Consider the following 20548-nt stretch of genomic DNA (forward strand, 5'->3'; position numbering starts at 1 on the left):
AAAAAGAAAGATTACAAAAAGAAAAAGAATGCCAAGGCAAGTTTTGCTTTTACCTAATGACTTAAGAGGCTTCTCAGCTTTAACCAGCTCTAAGATGTCTAGGATGTCCATGGTCTCCCCCTCCAGCGACTGCAGCAAGTCAAACAGGCACTGAGCTGACACGCCTTTGCTGGACCCAGTATTGGCAGCATCCTGTACAAAGAAAAGCCATTTTAGGCCATCATTAAAAAGTTTACAAATAACAAATTCTGGAGAGGGTGTAGAGAAAAGGGAACCCTCATACCCTGTTGGTGGGAATGTAAGTTGGTGCAGCCACTGTGAAAAACAGAATGGAGGTTCCTAAAAAAAAAACTAAAAATAGAGTTGCCATATGATCCAGCAATCCCACTCGTGGGCATATACCCAGAGAAAACTCTAACTCAAAATGACACATGCACCCATATGTTCATAGCATCACTATTCACAGTAGCCAAAACAGGGAAACAACCTAAATGTCCATCGACAGATGAATGGATAAAGAAGATGTGGTACCTATATACAATGGAATCCTACTCAGCCATAAAAATAATGAAATAATGCCATTTGCAGCAACATGGATGGACCTAGAGATTATCATACTAAGTGAAGTTAGAAAGAGAAAGACAAATACCATATGATATCACTTATATGTGGAATCTAAAATATGACACAAATGAACTTACCTATGAAATAGACTCACAGACACAGAACAGAATTGTGGTTGCCAAGGAGGGTAAAGGGGTATGGATTGGGAGTTTGGGATTAGCAGATGCAAACTATTATATATAGAATGGATAAACAACAAGGTCCTATTGTATAGCATAGGGAACTATATTCAATATCCTGTGATAAACCATAATGGAAAAGAATATAAAAAAGATGTATATATATATATGTATAACAGAATCATTTTGCTGTACAGCAGAAATTAACACAACATTGTAAATCAACTATACTTCAATTAAAAACAAAAGAAAAGCCATTTTAGTTTATTAATTCCTACATCAGTACTAATATGGTTTGATCAGAAATACAAGTTTCATAAACACTGCCATTGATAACAATATCTAGGCAGTATTCAGCTTACAGAATTCTGCATCCAACCATGCTATTGTATGGAGTGAACACCTGAGTTTTAAGGGATCTATTAAATGCTAATCTAGTACAAAAGAGATATTTGTGGAAACTCATAAACATACAGCAAAATGTGAACTGCCAGTAAAGTTCATGCCTATGTTTTCTCTGGTCTATGATAATGGGACTCAGCATTCCCCCGCAAATTTCCATAATGGATTGGTTGAATACATCAAATATGTTTGAGAAACAGATGAATTTTTTGACAACCCTGGGAATTTTACAGGTCTTAGTTGATAATCTATCTCCAGAATGGAGATACTTACCATCTCAAATCTCTGTAAAATGACTTTGATTCATTCATTAAAACAACAAATCCTCCTGGGCATATATCCAGAGAAAACTCTAATTCAAAAAGATACATGCACCCCAATGTTCATTGCAGCACTATTTACAATAGCCAGGACATGGAAGCAACCTAAATGTCCATCGACAAAGGAATGAATAAAGAAGATGTGGTATATATATACAATGGAATATTACTCAGCCATAAAAAGAATGAAACAATGCCATTTGCAGCAACATGGATGGACCTAGAGATTATCATACTAAGTGAAGTAAGTCGGAAAGAGAAAAACAAATATCATATATTAATGCATACATGTGGAATCTAGAAAAACAGTATAGATGATCTTATTTGCAAAGCAGAAATAGAGACACAGACGTAGAGAACAAATGTATGGATACCAAGGGGGAAGGGGTGGTGGTGGGATGACTTGGGAGATTGGGATTGGCATATATACACTACTACGTATAAAATAGATAACTAATGAGAATCTACTATATAGCACAGGGAACTCTACTCAATGCTCTGTGGTGACCTAAATGGGAAGGAAATCCAAAAAAGAGGGGATATATGTATACATATAGCTGATTCACTTTGCTCTACAACAGAAACTAACACAACATTGTAAAGCAACTATACTCCAATAAAAATTAATTTTAAAAAAACACCTCATTAAATTCCTACTATGTGCCAGGCACCATTTTGTGCACTGCAGTTACAGCAAAACAAAAACAAACAAAACAAAACTAAAAACAAGCAAAAGGCAAGCAAAAACCAGACAAATGTCTCGTTTTAACGGAGCTCAAATTCTATTGTGGGGTGTGGTAAAGATACATGTTAGTGAAACAAATACATATATTACATGTGATATGATATAAATGCTCTGCAGAAAAATAAAAATAAAGCAGGGTAAGTGCTAGAGAGTGACAGAAAAAAATGAGAATCCGGAACTCTTCCTTTTATCATTTTCCATTTTCCATCCTTTCATTAACTGAGTATAAAAAACCAGAGAGTTGATCTATTTACATCCTAGGGGCCGAAATAAGGGTTGAAGAGAAACGCTGAAGAGAGAAGATTTTCTTGTTGAAAGAGAAATAATTTTGGGTATTTATATTCCATTGCTTGAATAAAGAGAGCTGAGAGACTGATTATACAAATGCACAATGATCAGGCCATACATAAATATAGAACTGATCTACAATCTGTAGTAACCAGCCCAGGAATCCCTTGCTGTAGTAAGCTCTGAATAAACAGACTTTGCTTTCCTCATTGGGTTGGTCTTTATTTCCACAGAGCTTACTCACAGGAAACTCCAGGAGAGGGGCCACACTTGCAAACAGCTGGAGCACAAAGGGCTTCCGGTGTAGAATGTAGAACTGATGGCAGGCGAATTCAATGGCTTGACGCAACTGGGGATTGCTTTCATAGTCAGAATACACCTACGGAAAAATGTCACCATATTCAGAAAATTCCTTAACAGCCTACTAGAGTTGTGTTTGCTTTTAAAACTCATAGCCATAGGAAGCATGGACGGAAATGACTAATTTCATAAACTGATGGAGGGGAGTGTAAAATGGTATATACCTTCTTGAGAGAGATCTGGCAATATACATAAAAATCCTAAAAATATAAATATGTTATATATATATTTATTTATATACTTATATATATATATAAGTATATTTATATTTAATCCTAAAAATATAAATATACTTTTTTCTTGGGAAGTTTGTGACTAGTGATTTATCTTAAGAAAACAGACAAATGTACAAAGACATAATATATACAATAATGACTGCTGCAAGGTTGCTTAAAATAGTAGAAAATTTGAAACAACTTAAAGTGTTCATAAATTGGGGTTAAGTGTATTATGTATATGCATTCAACAGAATACTATCAGTTATATTTTAAAAGATGCTATATCATGCTACAGGGAAAACTCCCACAATATTCTTAGTGTCACATTAAAAAAGGTAGGTAACAAACTTGAATATATGGTATGATTCAACTTCTGTTTTAGAAAAAGTAGGAGAGAGTACCAAGATTTTCAAGATGTGTAAACGATGGTTATCTAGGGGGAGGATTATGGGTGATCTTTTTTTTTTTTAAATAATATTCTTTTTTCTTTAAACCCCACATTTGTTTATTTATTTTTGGCTGTGTTAGGTCTTCATTTCTGTGTGAGGGCTTTCTCTAGTTGTGGCAAGCGGGGGCCACTCTTCATCGCGGTGCACGGGCCTCTCACTATCGTGGCCTCTCTTGTTGCGGAGCACAGGCTCCAGACGCGCAGGCTCAGCAGTTGTGGCTCACGGGCCTAGTTGCTCTGCGGCATGTGGGATCTTCCCAGACCAGGGCTCGAACCTGTGTCCCCTGCATTAGCAGGCAGATTCTCAACCACTGCGCCACCAGGGAAGCCCTATGGGTGATCTTTATTTTCTTCTTTAAACTTTTCTTTATCTTTCGAATTTTATAATGAGCATTTATTGTTTTTGATAATTATTTAAAAAGTTATACAGGAAATTCCAACTATCTAAAAATAGGACAGAGTGCCCTGATGATATTAAAAGTCAATTTCTTGGGCTTCCCTGGTGGCGCAGCGGTTGAGAGTCCGCCTGCCGATGCAGGGGACACGAGTTCGTGCCCCGGTCCGGGAAGATCCCACATGCCGCGGAGCGGCTGGGCCCGTGAGCCGTGGCCGCTGAGCCTGCACGTCCGGAGCCTGTGCTCCGCAACGGGAGAGGCCACAACAGTGAGAGGCCCGCGTACCGCAAAAAAAAAAAAAAAAAAAAAAAAGTCAATTTCTTGCCCCTGTAGTTGAGCAAATGCCACTTTACACAAACATGCATTACTTCCATAATTTTATTAAAATTTCCATAAAAATGAGAAGTAGGATGAGCCCTCAAGGCCCCTTCTGAACTTTATTCAGTACTCCTAACTGTAGCCATGTACACATTAGGCATGACTAAGTGAAAACTGTTCCTGCTACATTCACCTCCTCCAACCTTGTCATACCAAATTTAATGGCAATGAAAATCTCTATTCAGATAGAGGTTGGAGACTCTCTTGGGAGAAACATCAACTGAATGCTTGCCATACATTTGAATAATGGTTCTCAAGCTTCCGAGGGCATCAAAACCACCTGGAGGTCTTGTAAAAACACAGATTACTGGGCCCTGACTCCAGACTTTCTGATTAAGTAGCACTGGGATGGAACCCAAGAATGTGCATTTCTAACAAATCCCCAGGTGATGCTGCTGCTTCTTCTGCTGTTGCTCCAGAGATTGCACTTTGAGAACCACTGGTCCAGAAGAAATGGGAAAGCAGAGCCCAGGTCTGGGAGATCTCAGAATAGAATGGAATATTATGACCTTTTGGAAGTTTCTAGGGGGGGGTTCATTTGGTGCCTTTTGAGGTCATAAAAGAAGATAATTCCATCATTAAAAGTTTTGGTACAGATCTTGTTGACCTGTTCCATGGGCAGGAGAGGACAGCCTGTGCACCTGCAGCATGGTGGGCAGAATCCACTGGTAGCCGCTGAGGGAGAAGAGGTGATTGAAGTGCACAGCGCTGTTGATGACGGTGGCCGCGTACTGCCTGAGCAGGGCACTGTCTTCTGGGTGCAGGATCAGAGCCCCGTTAAAAACGTTGAGGAAAAGCATGATTTCATCTCCCCAGGGAAACTCGCTCGGCATGCCCAGGAACATCTCCTCCAGGAGCTGGATCCACAAGCTTTTCTGAAGAGTGTCGAGGCCAAACAGCTCCTTCCCAGCTGTGAAACATGAAACAGCAGAGACAGAATTAGCCCCACGCCAATCCTGTCAGTGTGGAGGGCAATCAAACCCCAGGGCGCTGCTGTTTCCAGCTCAGGGACATGAAGATCTACTGCTGATACGCTTCCCGGAGCAATATTGCAGCCACTGCTGTGACACCTCCTAGCCCTCCAAGTACTTTCTTCATCGCCTCTTTGATTCAACTCTGTGGGCAAGACAGGGCAGGCAGGTGCAGTGTCTTGCTGCTGCATAAGCTGTGGCTTTGAGAAAAAATAAGCTATTAAGAAAATGGCAGGGCTGGGACTTGTTCTTGGTCTTTGAACTCATGGTCAGACTAGAGCTGTGTCTACTATTTCTCTGGAGCTTCTGGATGAAGATGTAGAGCATAGGGATGCTGATTTAAGTAAACTGTCCCAAATTAATAACTGAGTAACAGAGCGTGGTTTCAAAATGGGTCTCTTCCAATTTCTCTGTCTCAGTCTCTCTCTCTCTCTCTCAATTTGAATAATGGTTCTCAAGCTTCCTAGGGCATCAAAACCATCTGGAGGTCTTATAAAAACACAGATTACTGGGCCCTGACTCCAGACTTTCTAATTAAGAAGGTATAATTTAGATAGAGTAAAAGGCACAGAACATAAATGTAGAATTCAATGAATTTTGACAAAAATACCCACTCAGGTAATGAACACGCCAATCAATGTATAGACCATTTTCATCACCTGAGAAAGTTCTCTCATACCCCTTTCTGGGAAATCCATTCCCCCCAATCCAGAGGTAACTACTGTTCTGATTTCTGTCACTGTAGATTTGTTTTGCCTCCTCTTGAATTTCATATAAATATCTGTTCTTCACTTAGTCAAGTACTCTCCTAACGATACCACACTACTTCCTTCAATTGCTTACGATTAGCTTAGAGCAGTGGTCTCAGGATTTGGTCCTTGGAACAGAAGCACCAGCCTCACCTGGGAGCTTGTCAGAAATGCAAGTTCCCAAGCCCCATTCCAGAGCTACTGAATCAGAAACTCGGGGCTGGAGGGTGGGACCCAGCAATCTGTGTTTTATCAAGTTCTCCAGGTGATTCTGGTGCCCACTCAAGAGCTGAGAGCCACTAGCTTAGAGAACTGTCTGCCGATTAAGATAGAGACGTCCTCTAGCTGAGGACAAAAGAAGGGCAGGAGAAGAAGCCCAAGAGAGGAAATGCTTCTTTCTTGATACCTTGAGGATCACTGAAGAGGGAAAACTCCGCATCAATAGCACTTCGAGGGAATGAGGGCAGTCGGAGGAGGTCTTCCTGGAGCATGGAGACGTGGGACTGCTTGTGGGCTGTGGGGATCTTCTGGGTGAGGGAGATGAGAAACAAAACCCTCCCCACTTCCTCCAGCTTCCGAGTGAATACCTACCGGCAAAGGCAGGAGCAGATGAAAAGTAGAATTGGCAACTCTGAAATTACCAAGAGTGAAGAAACTGAAGTGAAAACCTTAATGGCAAACCGGGCTGATTAAAAATTGAAAGATGGGGGAAGTGAAATGGGAGAGAAATATTTTTTCTTTACCACACAGAAAGAGCAAACAATACTTAATTGACTCTCACTTCCTGCATCTGTCCTACAGAAGGAAGCGTTTCTTATGGAGTTTGCCAGCTAGAGGAGGAGAACAAGGCAAGCACTGTCAAGAACAGTTCAGTAGTAAATACAGCCCATTTGTTTGGATGTCATAATATAGAAGACCTTCTCCAACAGGAGCCAGTCAGTTCCAATTGCTTCTATCATTTCTACTGATGCCTTACGCTGTTTCTGGGTTTGCCTCTTAAAGACTGAAATGGGCTCCAGGAAAAACCTATCTTGGAACAAAAGCTAATAGGACCTAGATTGGTGGTCCTTTAGCCCTTAGTTTAGATGACGTGAACATGGGTCTTTTGGTCCTTCTCTTAGTGCCTTTTCTGTTGCTGATCAGTGGGCAGGGGGATGTGACTAGGAAGATGATAAGCAGTGAGCAGCTGTGGAGGAGACTTCAGAGCCAGAACCACAGGTCTGTCTATTATTATCTCCCTGAGGAAATCAGAAAGAAGTCTTAAGATCCCAACTTGGAGTATAAATAGAGTAAGGGCCCCGTTTTATGTTATTCTCTTAAAATGTGTTCTTAAACATGATTTAAAAAACACACTCGTGAAGTGCGGTTATTGATTATGGTTTTCATTATTTTGCTGCCAAAATCAGAGGCTGGGATAATTTGTGGGGAATTGTTTTAGGAATTATTTATATTTAAGGTCTTACAGTTTTGCCCAACACCTCACACTTTGTAATACATTCACTATTTTCTTTCTTCTAAATGCAATTTAGGTAGTTAATACTAACTATGTTTTTAATTACTTAAATGGTCGGATTCTATGCCATCCCCTGAAGATATTTTTGAAAAGCATCCTTGCTACGTGCAGAAAAATTGAAATAATAGTTTGTTTCAACATTTTATTAAAAATAAATGAATATAACACATAGATCACATTAAAATTGTATCATTATTAGAATTGTGTACTACAGCTATATTTTGCTTGCAAAACAGTGAATTTCCTTAAGCTCAAAGTCTGATTTATGATGAGATGTGTAAACGTTATTCTGTTCTTCAATCTTAAATCTAAGTACAGCTGCTTGATTCTGTTTCCTCCTATTTTAAGAGAAGTCAGTAACATGTCCAAGGTCAGATCACTGGTCAGTGGCAGAGCTGGGACTAAGTCCATATCTCCGGACCTTGGTGCGGGGCCTTTTTCAGGCACACTACATTGACCCGTTTTATTTTTTTCCAGCTAGCATAAATTTCTGGGACAACCTTCTTATAGCTACACTATGTGTACTTCCAATCCTGCTTTACAAAAATGTGGAGTGAAAATCCAAACTTAGAAACTAGTAGGTAAATAAATTAGAAGATTTCTGCTATTTATACCCCAATGATTTCTCATAGCATTCTCCAAGTAAGTGTTTCTTAATACCTTTGCATTATTCAACCAATTTATAAAAACTTGGTTAACACACTATTTTGGGTAACTATCTATTGACCAAGGGCCCATCATTCTCTCTCTAGAAAGGATCATAACGGAATCACAGAATCTCAGGGCTGGCAACCGTTTACAGATCATCTATCCCAATGACATGACAAAATAGAACAAAACTGTGGTGGTCAGGCACCTGTTTCTGAATGAGCTCCTGTCCTTTCTCTGGATGCATATGTACAAGGTTCAGCTGTGGAGACACGGATCTCCTAAAAGGGTAAATATCCCGAACATAGGTCTGTGGTGGGATTACACAAAGACAAAAAAAGAGTTCAAATAATTAAACTCTGACTCTCATTTCCTCTTTCCCCAAAGGTCAGACAAACATGTTATGTATTTTCTGATGGTTTAGATTCTTACTACTTTACGCTCCCCAATTCTACAAAATCCTAGGGAAGATAAACACCCTCCTCGGGAAAGCTTCAATCTCCCCAGGCCGAGTATGCTTTCCAAAGTCCAGGATGCTCTGTCAGAAGCCAAGGAGCCAGACGCCATTTACTAAAACCCATTCTGAAGAAGAAAAGAAAAGCCCTGTAAAGTGATGTCAGTGGTCTTCCTGAGGTTTCCTTTGTTCATTAGATCACGTTACCACAATCATGCTTAATGTAGTAGAAAGCGGCACGAGAACAACATTAACATTCCAAATAAACACGTGTACTTACAATACGGGCAACTTAAGTGTTCATCTAGATGTAATAATGACGAGTGATGAAGTGCCTTACTTACCTCCTTTAATTATTACAACGACGCTAAAGTAGCTACTATCATCACCTTCCCTTTACAGACAAGGAAACTGAAGGGTACAAAGGTAAAGTGGCCAGTCCAAAGCTAATACATCAGCAGTGAGGTGGTGTGAACCAAGCGGCCATACGCCTCACCTATAAACAGCGACGCCCCCCTGAGTGAAGCTGCCCTCCGGAAAGGCATAATGGGCTTTTGACACAGCTCTCCATGAGCGTCATCACTGCAGTCTCACCTTATTGTAGTGGATAAGGTTCCATCGTTTATCCATGAGAAAGTAATGTGTAGACTGGGATTCTGGGATATTAAAAAACTCCAGACACTCCTAGAACGACAGCAATTTTTAATAAACATTTATTGAGATCATATTATGAGCCAAACAGTAAGCTGAAAGGTAAAAATGTCGTAAAACAGGGTAACTTCCTATAAGGAATATATATGTATTTATATCTTACACACATTTTATATATTATGTGTGCATATATATATACGTATATATATTATATACACACACATATATATGAACATTTACATGCACACAGCTATCCAAAAAAATGGCAGCATAAAGACTGATTGTGTAAGGTAGTGCAAGATAGGGGTAGGGGATTAAGACGTGCAAACTACTATGCATAAAATAAATAAGCTACAAGGATATATTGTACAACACAGAATATAGCCAATATTTTAGAATAACTATAAATGGAATATGACCTTTAAAAATTGCGAATCACTATGCTCTATACCTGAAGTGTATATAATATTATACATCAACTATATCTCAATGTAAAAAAAGCCCGAGAGTGTAATACAAACTATCTGCCCCGTTCTCATAGAGCTAAAGGAGGTACAGTTGCAATGTAGACTCGAGCGATGCACTGTGAAGGCACAGTGGCATCTACTGGTCTCAGTATCAGGAAGAAAGCATGTTTAGTAGCAACATTAAGAATAATATGAACCACAGTGATTGAGCACTTATTATCTACTATATTCTATGCTCAATGCTTTCAATGTAGAGAACTTGTATAACCTGCCCTAATAATCGAGCACTGTTGAAAAAGAAACTGAGACTAGAGAGAGCCTGTTGTTTGACTTATTTAGAGGTTGTGGTGGAGCCTGGGTTTGAACTCACTGTCTGCCTTCATGCTATCCTACCATCCAAAGTGAGTAGGAAAATGAAGTGGCTGTTAAAGTTTGCTTCACTGGGCCTGAGAGATGCTCTGGAGATGAAGGAGTGAGGCCTGGAGGAGGCTTAACGACCCTTTCTACTGAAATAAAATACACAGGCTTGCAAAACTGAATTTCTCAGAGGTCTTTTCTGGGCTGAAAGTTTGGGCTCCAGATAAACAGGGAATCACTGCACTAGTGTACTTACTACTTTCCCTTAACAACCCTACAGGCATGAGTAACAATGGACTGCGTATCTCCTAAGGGGCGTAATTGTCATAACCATTAAAAATACTTTCTTGATTCACTTAGTTCATTCTAAGGTATATATTTTCTGCCTCTCCAATCATTTCTGTCAGTGGCAAATCAAGACTGTGTATTGTTCAACTCGATGCCACAAAAAGCGTCTCTGGCATGGACTGTCACCTGACCCCTAGAGTTTGTGCCAGTGCCCTTGGCGTGCAAACCCAGGGCGGCTCCAGAACTGCCACAAGTGATGCCAGGATACTCCTAAGCAGGATTCACAGCATCTCAAGAGGAGTGTCACGTGGCTGCCGTAACTGAGAGGGAGCCAGCATGATCTTGCCTACATCCATGTGGGGAAAATTATGCAAGGAAATAGAGGAAGTACACAAGAGTGGGGCAGATTCTAGAAGAGGTAAATAAATGCATATATTCATTTGAAGATAGAGAAAGGCAGTTTAATTCAAAACTGGATGATCAGTGAAGTGGCCATAGCCATTGTGCATTAAAAACAAATCACTTCTGTCAAAAGTCATCCCTACCTTTAACAGGGCTTCAAATTGAGTATCTTCATGGACTGGTAACTGGGTTGGGATATCACACTCATTCTGTCCATGAACTACCAAGGTCTTGGTACCTACAGAAGGTAAAAATCATAATAAACTGACTTCTACTATAAGAAAGTTTATAGATAAAGCACAAATTATTAAAATATTATCAATAAGCTGATGTTTTTATTATTATTATGATTACTACTAGTGAGGGTTTAATGCGACTTGTGCATTGTACTAACTGCACTCCTTTGTTTCTAGTTAAATATATATATATATATATATATATATATTTTTTTTTTTTTTTTTTTTTTGCGGTACGCGGGCCTCTCACTGTTGTGGCCTCTCCCGTTGCAGAGCACAGGCTCCGGATGCGCAGGCTCAGCAGCCATGGCTCACGGGCCCAGCCACTCCGCGGCATGTGGGATCTTCCCGGACCGGGGCACGACCCCGTGTCCCCTGCATCGGCAGGCGGACTCTCAATCACTGCGCCACCAGGGAAGCCCTAAATATATATTGTAAATATATTTACTTATTATTGAAAAATCATAGCTACCGTTTATGGAGTTCCCCATACTTTTAAATGGTTTTATGTGCATAATCATATTTAAATCTCATAGCAACCCTATGATATGGGTATTATTATTTTCACACTACAAATGAAGAAACAGAGAGAACTTATTCTTATAAATAAGAACTTATAAGTAACTTAGTCAAAGACACATTTATTTAGTGGAAGAGTCAGAATTCAAACCTTAAGCATTCCAACAAATAATCTATTCCTTTATTTTAAATGAGATGATGAGGTAATAATGGTTGAGAAGATACAAACAGAGCTATTAGCAAAAGCTAAACAAGTACCTGAAAGGTAGTTTAAGTTTACATTTTCTGTATTCTGCTTGGCTGGTGAGACGGTGAACATTATGATATACCTTGATTTATAATGAGTTGTTTTTAAGTATATGCCTGGCAATATGTTTCTTTGCTGTGATAAAAGCTGATCTCTTTGTTGAGTAACCTACAGGCACATAAATATACCATATATGGTATATATACCATATACCATATACCATATACCACTTACTGAATGCTTACCACGTGTCAGGTATGGCAGCTAGTATTTTACAAACCTAAACTCATTTATTCCTCACAATTATGAAGTATGAATCATACTCCCATTGTACGTGTGAGTAAAGAAAGCTTTAAAAGTGATGTACTTTTTCATAGCTAATATTAATTACACAGATGATAAACGGCAGTGCTCTGATTTTAACATAGGCCTCTTTGCTGCCAGAACCTGTATTCTTATTTATATATAATTTTGTCTTTTTATTTCAATACACGTATTATCTCACATTTTCTTAGACATTGCACAAGGATAAAGGCTTGGCAAAATTTCATCTCCAAGAAAGGCAAGCTATCCAAAGTGAAAAGGAATTGTACCTAGAGTTTATATCACACTGCATGTTTTTTTGTAATTTTCCCTCCTGCTTTTCCCTTTTCCAATTTTTCATAAAGCCATCTCTCGGTGAGTTTACAAAAGCCTGGGGCCCCTGCCATGCAAACAATATTATTCTCCTTGCAGTGCCAAAAATTCATTCAAAAAGGCTCTCAGTTCAGCTGGCCCTCTGCAATAGACTTAAATAAATCTTTAACCTTGGCAGTCCTTCAAGTACTGATTCACGTGGATCTCAGTTCTGATGTCTCCCTTTTCATCTGGCAATTGCTGACTTTTAAAGGGCCTATTGTACTTCTTCAGATTGTATCCAACAAAAGTTCTTTGAAGCACTCAATCCCAGGGTCAGAAAATCTTCTCATGAATGAAAGAGACACTTGCTTCGTAAAAGCCTTATTTATACTCCTAAAAAAGCTATGTCTTCCAAAAGCAGTACCTGGCATTGAAGCGGTCACCAGGAGCTTGACCTCACATTGCTCCTTCTTCATGGTCTGCTTCAGATCCTTGAAGAACAGGCCTTCTACGTAACCGACCACCTCCCACAGGAAAGTCAGAGTGGCTGAAATGGCATCCATCCCCCACTCGCAGGGGGTCCGCACGAAGTACATGATTAATCCTACCTATAAGTCAGAACAGGAAGTGGTCACAAAGTCACAGTAATTCTGAGCTTACATTCTCATTGCCTTGGCTTTTCATTTTCTTAATTAAATATTGTTTTTTTGACTTTGAATTCTCTGTTCAAATGCTTCTCTAACACTTTCAGTGGAAGTAAGCAGAAGAAGGGACAACTGGAAAACTGACCTGAACAGGTTGCCATATATTTTTATGTCATCACTAAAATACTTACTGCTATTTTTTTTTAACATCTTTACTGGAGTACAATTGCTTTACAATGTTGTGTTAGTTTCTGCTGTGTAACAAAGTGAATCAGCTACATGTCTGCATATATCCCCATATCCCCTCCCCCTTGCGTCTCCCTCCCACCCTCACTATCCCACCCCTCTAGGTGGTCACAAAGCACGGAGCTGATCTCCCTGTGTGATGCAGCTGCTTCCCACTAGCTATCTATTTTACATTTGCTAGTGTATATATGTCAATGCTACTCTCTCACTTCATCCCAGCTTACCCTTCTCCCTCCCCATGTTCTCAAGTCAATTCTCTACATCTGGGTTTTTATTCCTGTCCTGCCCCTAGGTTCATCAGAACCATATATATTTTTTTAGATTCCATATATATGTGTTAGCATACCCTGAGAAAACCATAATTCAAAAAGAGTCATGTACCACAATGTTCATTGCAGCACATTTACAATAGCCAGGACATGGAAGCAACCTAAATGTCCATCGACAGATGAATGGATAAAGATATGGCACATGTATACAATGGAATATTACTCAGCCATAAAAAGAAACGAAATTGAGTTATTTGTAGTGAGCTGGATGGACCCAGAGAGTGAAGTAAGTCAGAAAGAGAAAAACAAATACTGTATGCTAACACACATATGTGGAATGTAAAAAAAAACCAAAATGGTTCTGAAGAACCTAGGGGCAGGACAGGAATAAAGACACAGACGTAAAGAATGGACTTGACATGGGGAAGGGGAAGGGGAAGCTGGGATGAAGTGAGAGAGTAGCATTGACATATATACACTAGCAAATGTAAAATAGATAGCTAGTGGGAAGCAGCTGCATCACACAGGGAGATCAGCTCCGTGCTTTGTGACCACCTAGAGGGGTGGGATAGTGAGGGTGGGAGAGAGACGCAAGAGGGAGGGGATATGGGGATATATGAATATGTATAGCTGATTCACTTTGTTATAAAGCAGAAACTAACATACCATTGTAAAGCAATTATACTCCAATAAAGGTGTTAAAAGAAAAAGGAATTTTTAAAAAAATGACATATACACTTTTTCAACAGAAAACTAAAATTATGGACCGACATGAGGAAGTTCTATAATGCCAAAGGGAGACAGAGAGGAAAGAGACATTTACTGAGTGCCCATCACATGCCAAGGATTGTGCCAGGAGGGGCTTCCCCATACAAACAGTGGTGAATTCAGCTGACCATGATTCACCTTCAGTCATATAATTAATGGGAACTTATTGAAAAAAAAAATCTCCTAAGATCTTTTTCTCTTATTGTTGCTTCCTACTTGGAAATGAATATTTATAACCTACTGGAGGTGAAACTCACCAAGTAGTTGAATAGGATGTGAGAGGTCTGAGCAGGAAAGTCTCCGATATTCAGGAGAAGTTTGCGCAGCATGTACATTAACTCATCCTGAAAGAACAACAGAATTTCTAGGTCTCATTCAGCTGCCATGCTGTAGGAAATAAAATTAACTTCTTGAAAAGCAAGGTAGGGGGAATTTTCTTACTTTTGCCCACATGTTGATCTCCCTTATGTTCAGAATTTTAATATAGTATTTGTGATACTTGTTAAATAGCATTTAAACCAACTGTAACACCGTCTCCTAGAAGCTAATACATGAAATTACTAAGCAAGAGTCAAATTTTTAAATAAAAATGTAGACTGTGTCTATAGGTCACAGGCAAATCACAGGAAAGCTGTACATTTAGTCATCTCTATTTGCTGTGGCTTCCAGGTGTGATGGAAATGTGAGGAGGATCTATCTTAAGAAACCATTAAACAAACTAGGTTTATTGAACTTCATAGTTCTGCTTCCTACGTTTCAAGCCAAAGAGATAAAGCTGGGCCAAGAGAGAATAAATGGAGGTGTTTCTAATTAACCTTCCTTTCAGAAACTTAATCTCCCAGTGAACAGGACCATAACACAGAAATGAAGAAATAATTTGTAATCATCAGGGTATTTTGCCATTGCTCAGAAAATGACTTTTATTTGGCATAATCTTCTCACAGGGTGACCTGATAAATTAGATTTTTTGATTAATGGAGAGTTTCAACATGCTCTAATAATACTACCTGCACCACATACTACCAGCCAGGCAGAATTCAGTAAATGTACCGAACACTGAAAACATTAAACTGAATTTAATCTTTCTTTAAAAGACTGAGAATCTTTCAGTATCTTAGGGTCATTACTAGCAGTGTACCATATACATACGGAGACATCAGTTAATGCAGAAATTCAAAAGAAAACAGCCAAGTTTAATTTGTTCATCATTATCATCATCCGAAGTACTTCTCGGCTATATGTCAGAGGACACCAATGTTGCATGCATGTCACTATAAAGTCCACTGCTTGTTTTAACCATGTTCACATACATAGCTACATAGCTACACTATAAAGAAAGAGGAATTTACTTGTCTATTGCTGATGGTCAGTTTTTCCAGGAAATGTCGAAGAACTGTTGATGGATCTTCAATTAGACAATTCCATAAGACTTGCTGGGCCACAGCACTCACTTCAGAAGAGAAAGGAAATTGAATATTCATCTTAAATGGAGAAAAATCTATTAGATAAAGTATTCAAATAATTTTCTAAACTTTAATAGGTCTCGCTCAAATTTTTGCCTTACAGATGTTCTGTGACCTCTTTTTCTATCGAAAGGCAGGTATCTGTTCTTTTTGTTGTTGTTTCTGAACATTTTAGCCTATAAGGAAAATGTGACAAAAGAGTATAGGATGCCCTTTAAATATCAGCATTGCTTTTGTTAAAAATGCATTTGTGATATACAATGGAATATCATTTAGCCATAAAAAAGGAAATCCTCCCATTTGTGACAATATGGATGGACTTTGAGGGTGTTACGCAAAGTGAAAGAAGTCAGACATAGAAAGAAAAATGTATGATCTCACTTACATGTGGAATCTAAGAAAAACCCAAACTCATAGATACATAGGACAGATTTGTTACCAGAGGTGGGGGGGTGGGTACTGGGGGGAGAGGGAAGGTGGTCAAAGGTTACAAACTTCCAGTTATAAGATAAATAAATCCTGGGGATATAATGTACAGCATGGTGACTGTCGTTAACAATACTGTATTGTATACTTGAAAGCTGTTAAGACAGTAGTTACTAAAAGTCCTCATCAGGACTTCCCTGGTAGCACAGTGGTTAAGAATCTGCTTGCCAATGCAGGGGACAAAGGTTCGAGCCCTGCTCCGGGAAGACCCCACATGCCGCGAAGCAACTAAGCCTGAGCGCCACAGCTGAGTTTGCACTCTAGAGCACACGGGCCACAACTACTGAGCCCGTGCACCTAGAGCTCGTGCTCCACAAGAGAAGCCACCGCAATTCGATGTCTGTGCACTGCAACGAAAAATAACCCCTGCTCGTCGCAGCTAGAGAAAGCCCACGTGCAGCCACGAAGACCCAAAGCAGCCAAAAATTTTTAAAAAAAGTTCCCATCATAAAAAAAATTGTAGCTATGTATGGTGATGGATGTTAACTAAACTTATCGTGGTAATCATTTTGTAATGCATACATATATCAAACGTTTATGTTGTATACCTAAAACTAGCACAATGTTATATGTCAATTACATCTTAATAAAAAAAGAATACAGTTATGAATCTTTGTTTTGGAAATTACCCTAATGTTAACAGTGGAAAGTATTTATTAAAGTCCCACTTCATTGTTTATTGTATGCAGAAATTCCTAAAGTAATTATTTGGTTTAGAAAATATGCTTTGTTTAGAATGCACATGAATTAGACATGACCTTTTATTGTTCACATGAATGTTTTAAATAATAACTCCCACAGCAAGATGACATAGTTGAGCCAGTAACAGTTAGGGTTCCCACTTCTAGTGAGGGTGTCTTAGGAATAAATAATTATTCCTAATGTGAAAGAAAGTGCTACTTCTTTGGGAAAAGTGGTCAGTCTAAGGTTGCCTGGAAGTGCCCAGGCTAAGAAAGCAGGTGGGTAAAAGTGAGCAGGGGGTAAGCATTAGATGATCTTCAGTTTAAATGGTTTAGTTTAGTTTTCTAAACTAGGAATATAGAGTTTAGCATAAATTTATTTTTCAGCCTATATTTAAAATAAATCATACCAATTTTTTTTGCTTCAGAAGCTAACCATCCAATTAAAATTGAGCTATATAAATAAATAATTTAACAGATGTAAATATAAGCTTTAACTTTCATGTATCTTTATAAATAATTAAAATAGATGTGGGTTTTTGTTAAGTTGAAATTGGCTGCAAAACTATCTTTATAACACTATTTTTATTCTAATTGCTAAGTACGGCAGTTTAAGCTTAAAACATGAGAAATACAGAAAAAGACAAAGAGGAGAATAAGGCTGATAAGTCTACCAACCACCAAAACAACTATAAACATTTTGGAGTATATGTTTTCATATACATGAAATATATATATTTACATGTATCTTTAAATAATATCATATAGAAAATACTCTCTGGTACTCACATTTTTAATTATAAATTGAACACTTTTATGTTAATATTTTTCTAATGTGCACAGAAAGCTGTCATATGGAGGTACCATGATTAACTAATTGCCTATTGTTGGACATTTAAACTCTTTTCGAATATTTGTTATTTTAAAACTATACAAGGTACAGCGTTCTCTGTAAACCTTAATTCACCCCTCATTACTGCCTTAGGAAATTGCTAGATACCAAAATCTGTGTCAAAGGGTGTACACACTTTTAAGGCTTATGGTGAAACTGTGAAACTGTTTCAGAATGCTTGCATTAAATTTTTACTGACGTCAGCAAGGTGTGAGGATAATCTTTTCTCTGAATCTTTACCAGCTATGCATAATTTCTTTTGAAATAATCCTTGCAATTTTTTATATGAAATGTAAGATTTCACTGTTGTTTTAAACAACAGTGTTATTTACAGATTTAATTGGCTGTTGGAGTGTGTGTTTATATCCTTTGTCCATTTCTCTACTGGGGTATAAAAATGTCATTATTGAGTTATAAAGGTTTTTTTTTTTTTAAAATAACATCAAGAATATTAACCTGTTATCTGTGACAAATGTAACTCATCTTTACCCCTAGTTTATCATTTCACTTTTCAATTATTTTCTTTACATATTACCTCTGGAAAGGAAATCAAGTGAGAAAGATGGCATTAATGATGTCAAGCCAATGGCTAAGATTTCTAAGGTGGCCAAAATCACTATTTGATTTCTCCGTGGCCAAATGAGGGTTGGTCTGTTCTCCAGTCCTAAACAACGCTCCTGGAAAAAACTGCCTATTTTAAGTGCAATACCTTGGTCATAAAGTTTGTGGGAGGAAAAGGGGGAGAAAGTGGTAGTGTTAGTTCAGTGTACTACAAATCTGTCATTATAGTATGTCCATAAAACAACTCCACACGTGGCCAGTGGTTCATGGCTTCGAGGGCACCCTACTGCTCTTTATCAGATCAACGCCTTCAGTATTTATTAGAGTTACTGACGGTTTTGACTAGTCAAAACTGTACCTGTTGGTCTTCCCTGGTGGCGCAGTGGTTGAGAGTCCGCCTGCCGATGCAGGGGACACGGGCTCGTGCCCCGGTACGGAAAGATCCCACATGCCGCGGAGCGGCTGGGCCCGTGAGCCATGGCCGCTGAGCCTGCGCGTCCGGAGCCTGTGCTCCGCAACGGGAGGGGCCACAGCAGTGAGAGGCCCGCGTACCGCAAAAAACAAACAAACAAACAAAAAACTGTACCTGCTACTCCATCTTCCCGCACCTCACCATCCTCCATCAGGTGGACAATGGGGAGCACTGCTGCACAGATGCATGCCGGGAACACAGCCTGCGGGGGCTGAGGCACGTGGGGGCTGGGCATGTGTTCGGTGGTGTGCTCCTCATCTGAAGAGGGAGACAGAATCGGCGTGCTTTTCTCAGTTCAAGACCTACTTATGGAACATTTCTTTTCTGTGCAGATATCTAGCTGTGCCAGCATCATCTGTTGGAAAGACTATTCTTTCCCCCATTGACGTTTCATGGCACCCTTTTCAAACTTGAAATCAACATACATGTAATGGTTTTCTTCCGGTTCCAATCTAGTCCCTTGATGTGTATATCAACCCTCAAGTCCATACTGCACAGTCTTGGTTACTGCAGCTCTGTAGTCAGTTTTGAAATGGGGAAATGTATGTTTTCCAACTTTGCTCTTCATTTCCAAGATTACTGTGCCTATGCAAGGGTGTGGAACAGTTGGAACCCTTATGCTTTTTGGTCGGAATGTAAAACGATACAGACACTTTTGAAAAGAGTTTGGCAGTTTTCCTCACAAAACTTATACATAATGGTTCATAAGAGTGTAATTCATAATAACCAAAGGGTGGAAACAACCCAAAAGTCCACTCTAACTGGTGAACGGATAAACAAAATGTGGCGTATCCATATAATGGAACATTATCTTGTAATAAGAAGGAATGAAGAACTGATACATGTGGCAGCATGGATCGTCCTTGAAAGTATGCTGAGTGAAAGGATCCAGTCACAAAAGGCCACATATTATATGATTCCATTCATATGAGATGTGCAGAATAGGCAAATCCATAGAAATAGAAAGTAGATTATTGCTTGTCAGGGGTTGGGGGGAGTGGTGGATGAGGCGTGACTACTAATGGGTATAGGGTCTCTTTTGGGGATAATGAAAATATCCTAAAATTAAGTAGGGTTGATGGTTGCACGCTCTACAAATATACTAACAACCACTGCGTTATGCACTTCAAAAGGTGAATTTTAGTATGTGAATTATATCTCAAGAAAGGTGTTAGAAAAAATATAGATATGCCTTGGGCTGCTGTGATTAATTAGCATTGGTCATTTTTGAAGTTTTCCAGGGTTGTGCAGTGAAGGGTTGAGAACCACTAGTTTCTGTACAACTTTTTGATGACTTTATAAATCGTGATGAAATCTGTATAATATTGAAGGAGCGAGTCCCCAGACAGTTATTTATCATTAGAGAAGCGTAGTTTTTAAATTCTTAGAACTGAAGAGTATCACATTTCTCCCCCGGAATCAGATTTCATTACAGGACTGGCACGAGCTTTGTTCTTCCTTTGATAAATTATTCCAGAACAGCATCCTAAAGCATCCTACTGAGTCTTAGCTATGCACTGGAAGCACCTGAGAAGATTTTAAAAACACTGAGGTGCTTGAGTCCCACCCTTAGAGATTCTGATTTGGTCTTGGGTGTGACCTGGGCATTTTTAAAAGCTCCCTGGTTGATTGTAATGTGTAGCCAGTGTT

General features: G+C 39.1%; 1 protein-coding gene across 2 annotated transcripts in view; it reads right to left on the minus strand.

Annotated features, from left to right (window-relative positions):
• The window catches only part of UNC80 (unc-80 homolog, NALCN channel complex subunit), a 241679-nt gene that overhangs the window by 51503 nt on the left and 169628 nt on the right, over positions 1–20548 (minus strand). For both annotated transcript variants that reach the window (XM_029225347.1, XM_029225346.1), the window contains exons 35-45: positions 19013–19156; positions 15694–15794; positions 14602–14688; positions 12842–13025; positions 10941–11035; positions 9227–9316; positions 8387–8488; positions 6424–6604; positions 4939–5207; positions 2743–2877; positions 54–192 (exon numbers count right to left, since the gene is read on the minus strand). In XM_029225347.1, the coding sequence (XP_029081180.1) occupies positions 54–192; positions 2743–2877; positions 4939–5207; positions 6424–6604; positions 8387–8488; positions 9227–9316; positions 10941–11035; positions 12842–13025; positions 14602–14688; positions 15694–15794; positions 19013–19156 (1527 nt within the window). The remainder of the gene's footprint in view (positions 1–53; positions 193–2742; positions 2878–4938; positions 5208–6423; positions 6605–8386; positions 8489–9226; positions 9317–10940; positions 11036–12841; positions 13026–14601; positions 14689–15693; positions 15795–19012; positions 19157–20548) is intronic.

The sequence above is a fragment of the Monodon monoceros genome, unplaced genomic scaffold (assembly GCF_005190385.1).
Source record: "Monodon monoceros isolate NGI ecotype Baffin Bay Population unplaced genomic scaffold, NGI_Narwhal_1 Super_Scaffold_16, whole genome shotgun sequence".
NCBI classification, from domain to species: Eukaryota; Metazoa; Chordata; class Mammalia; order Artiodactyla; family Monodontidae; genus Monodon; species Monodon monoceros.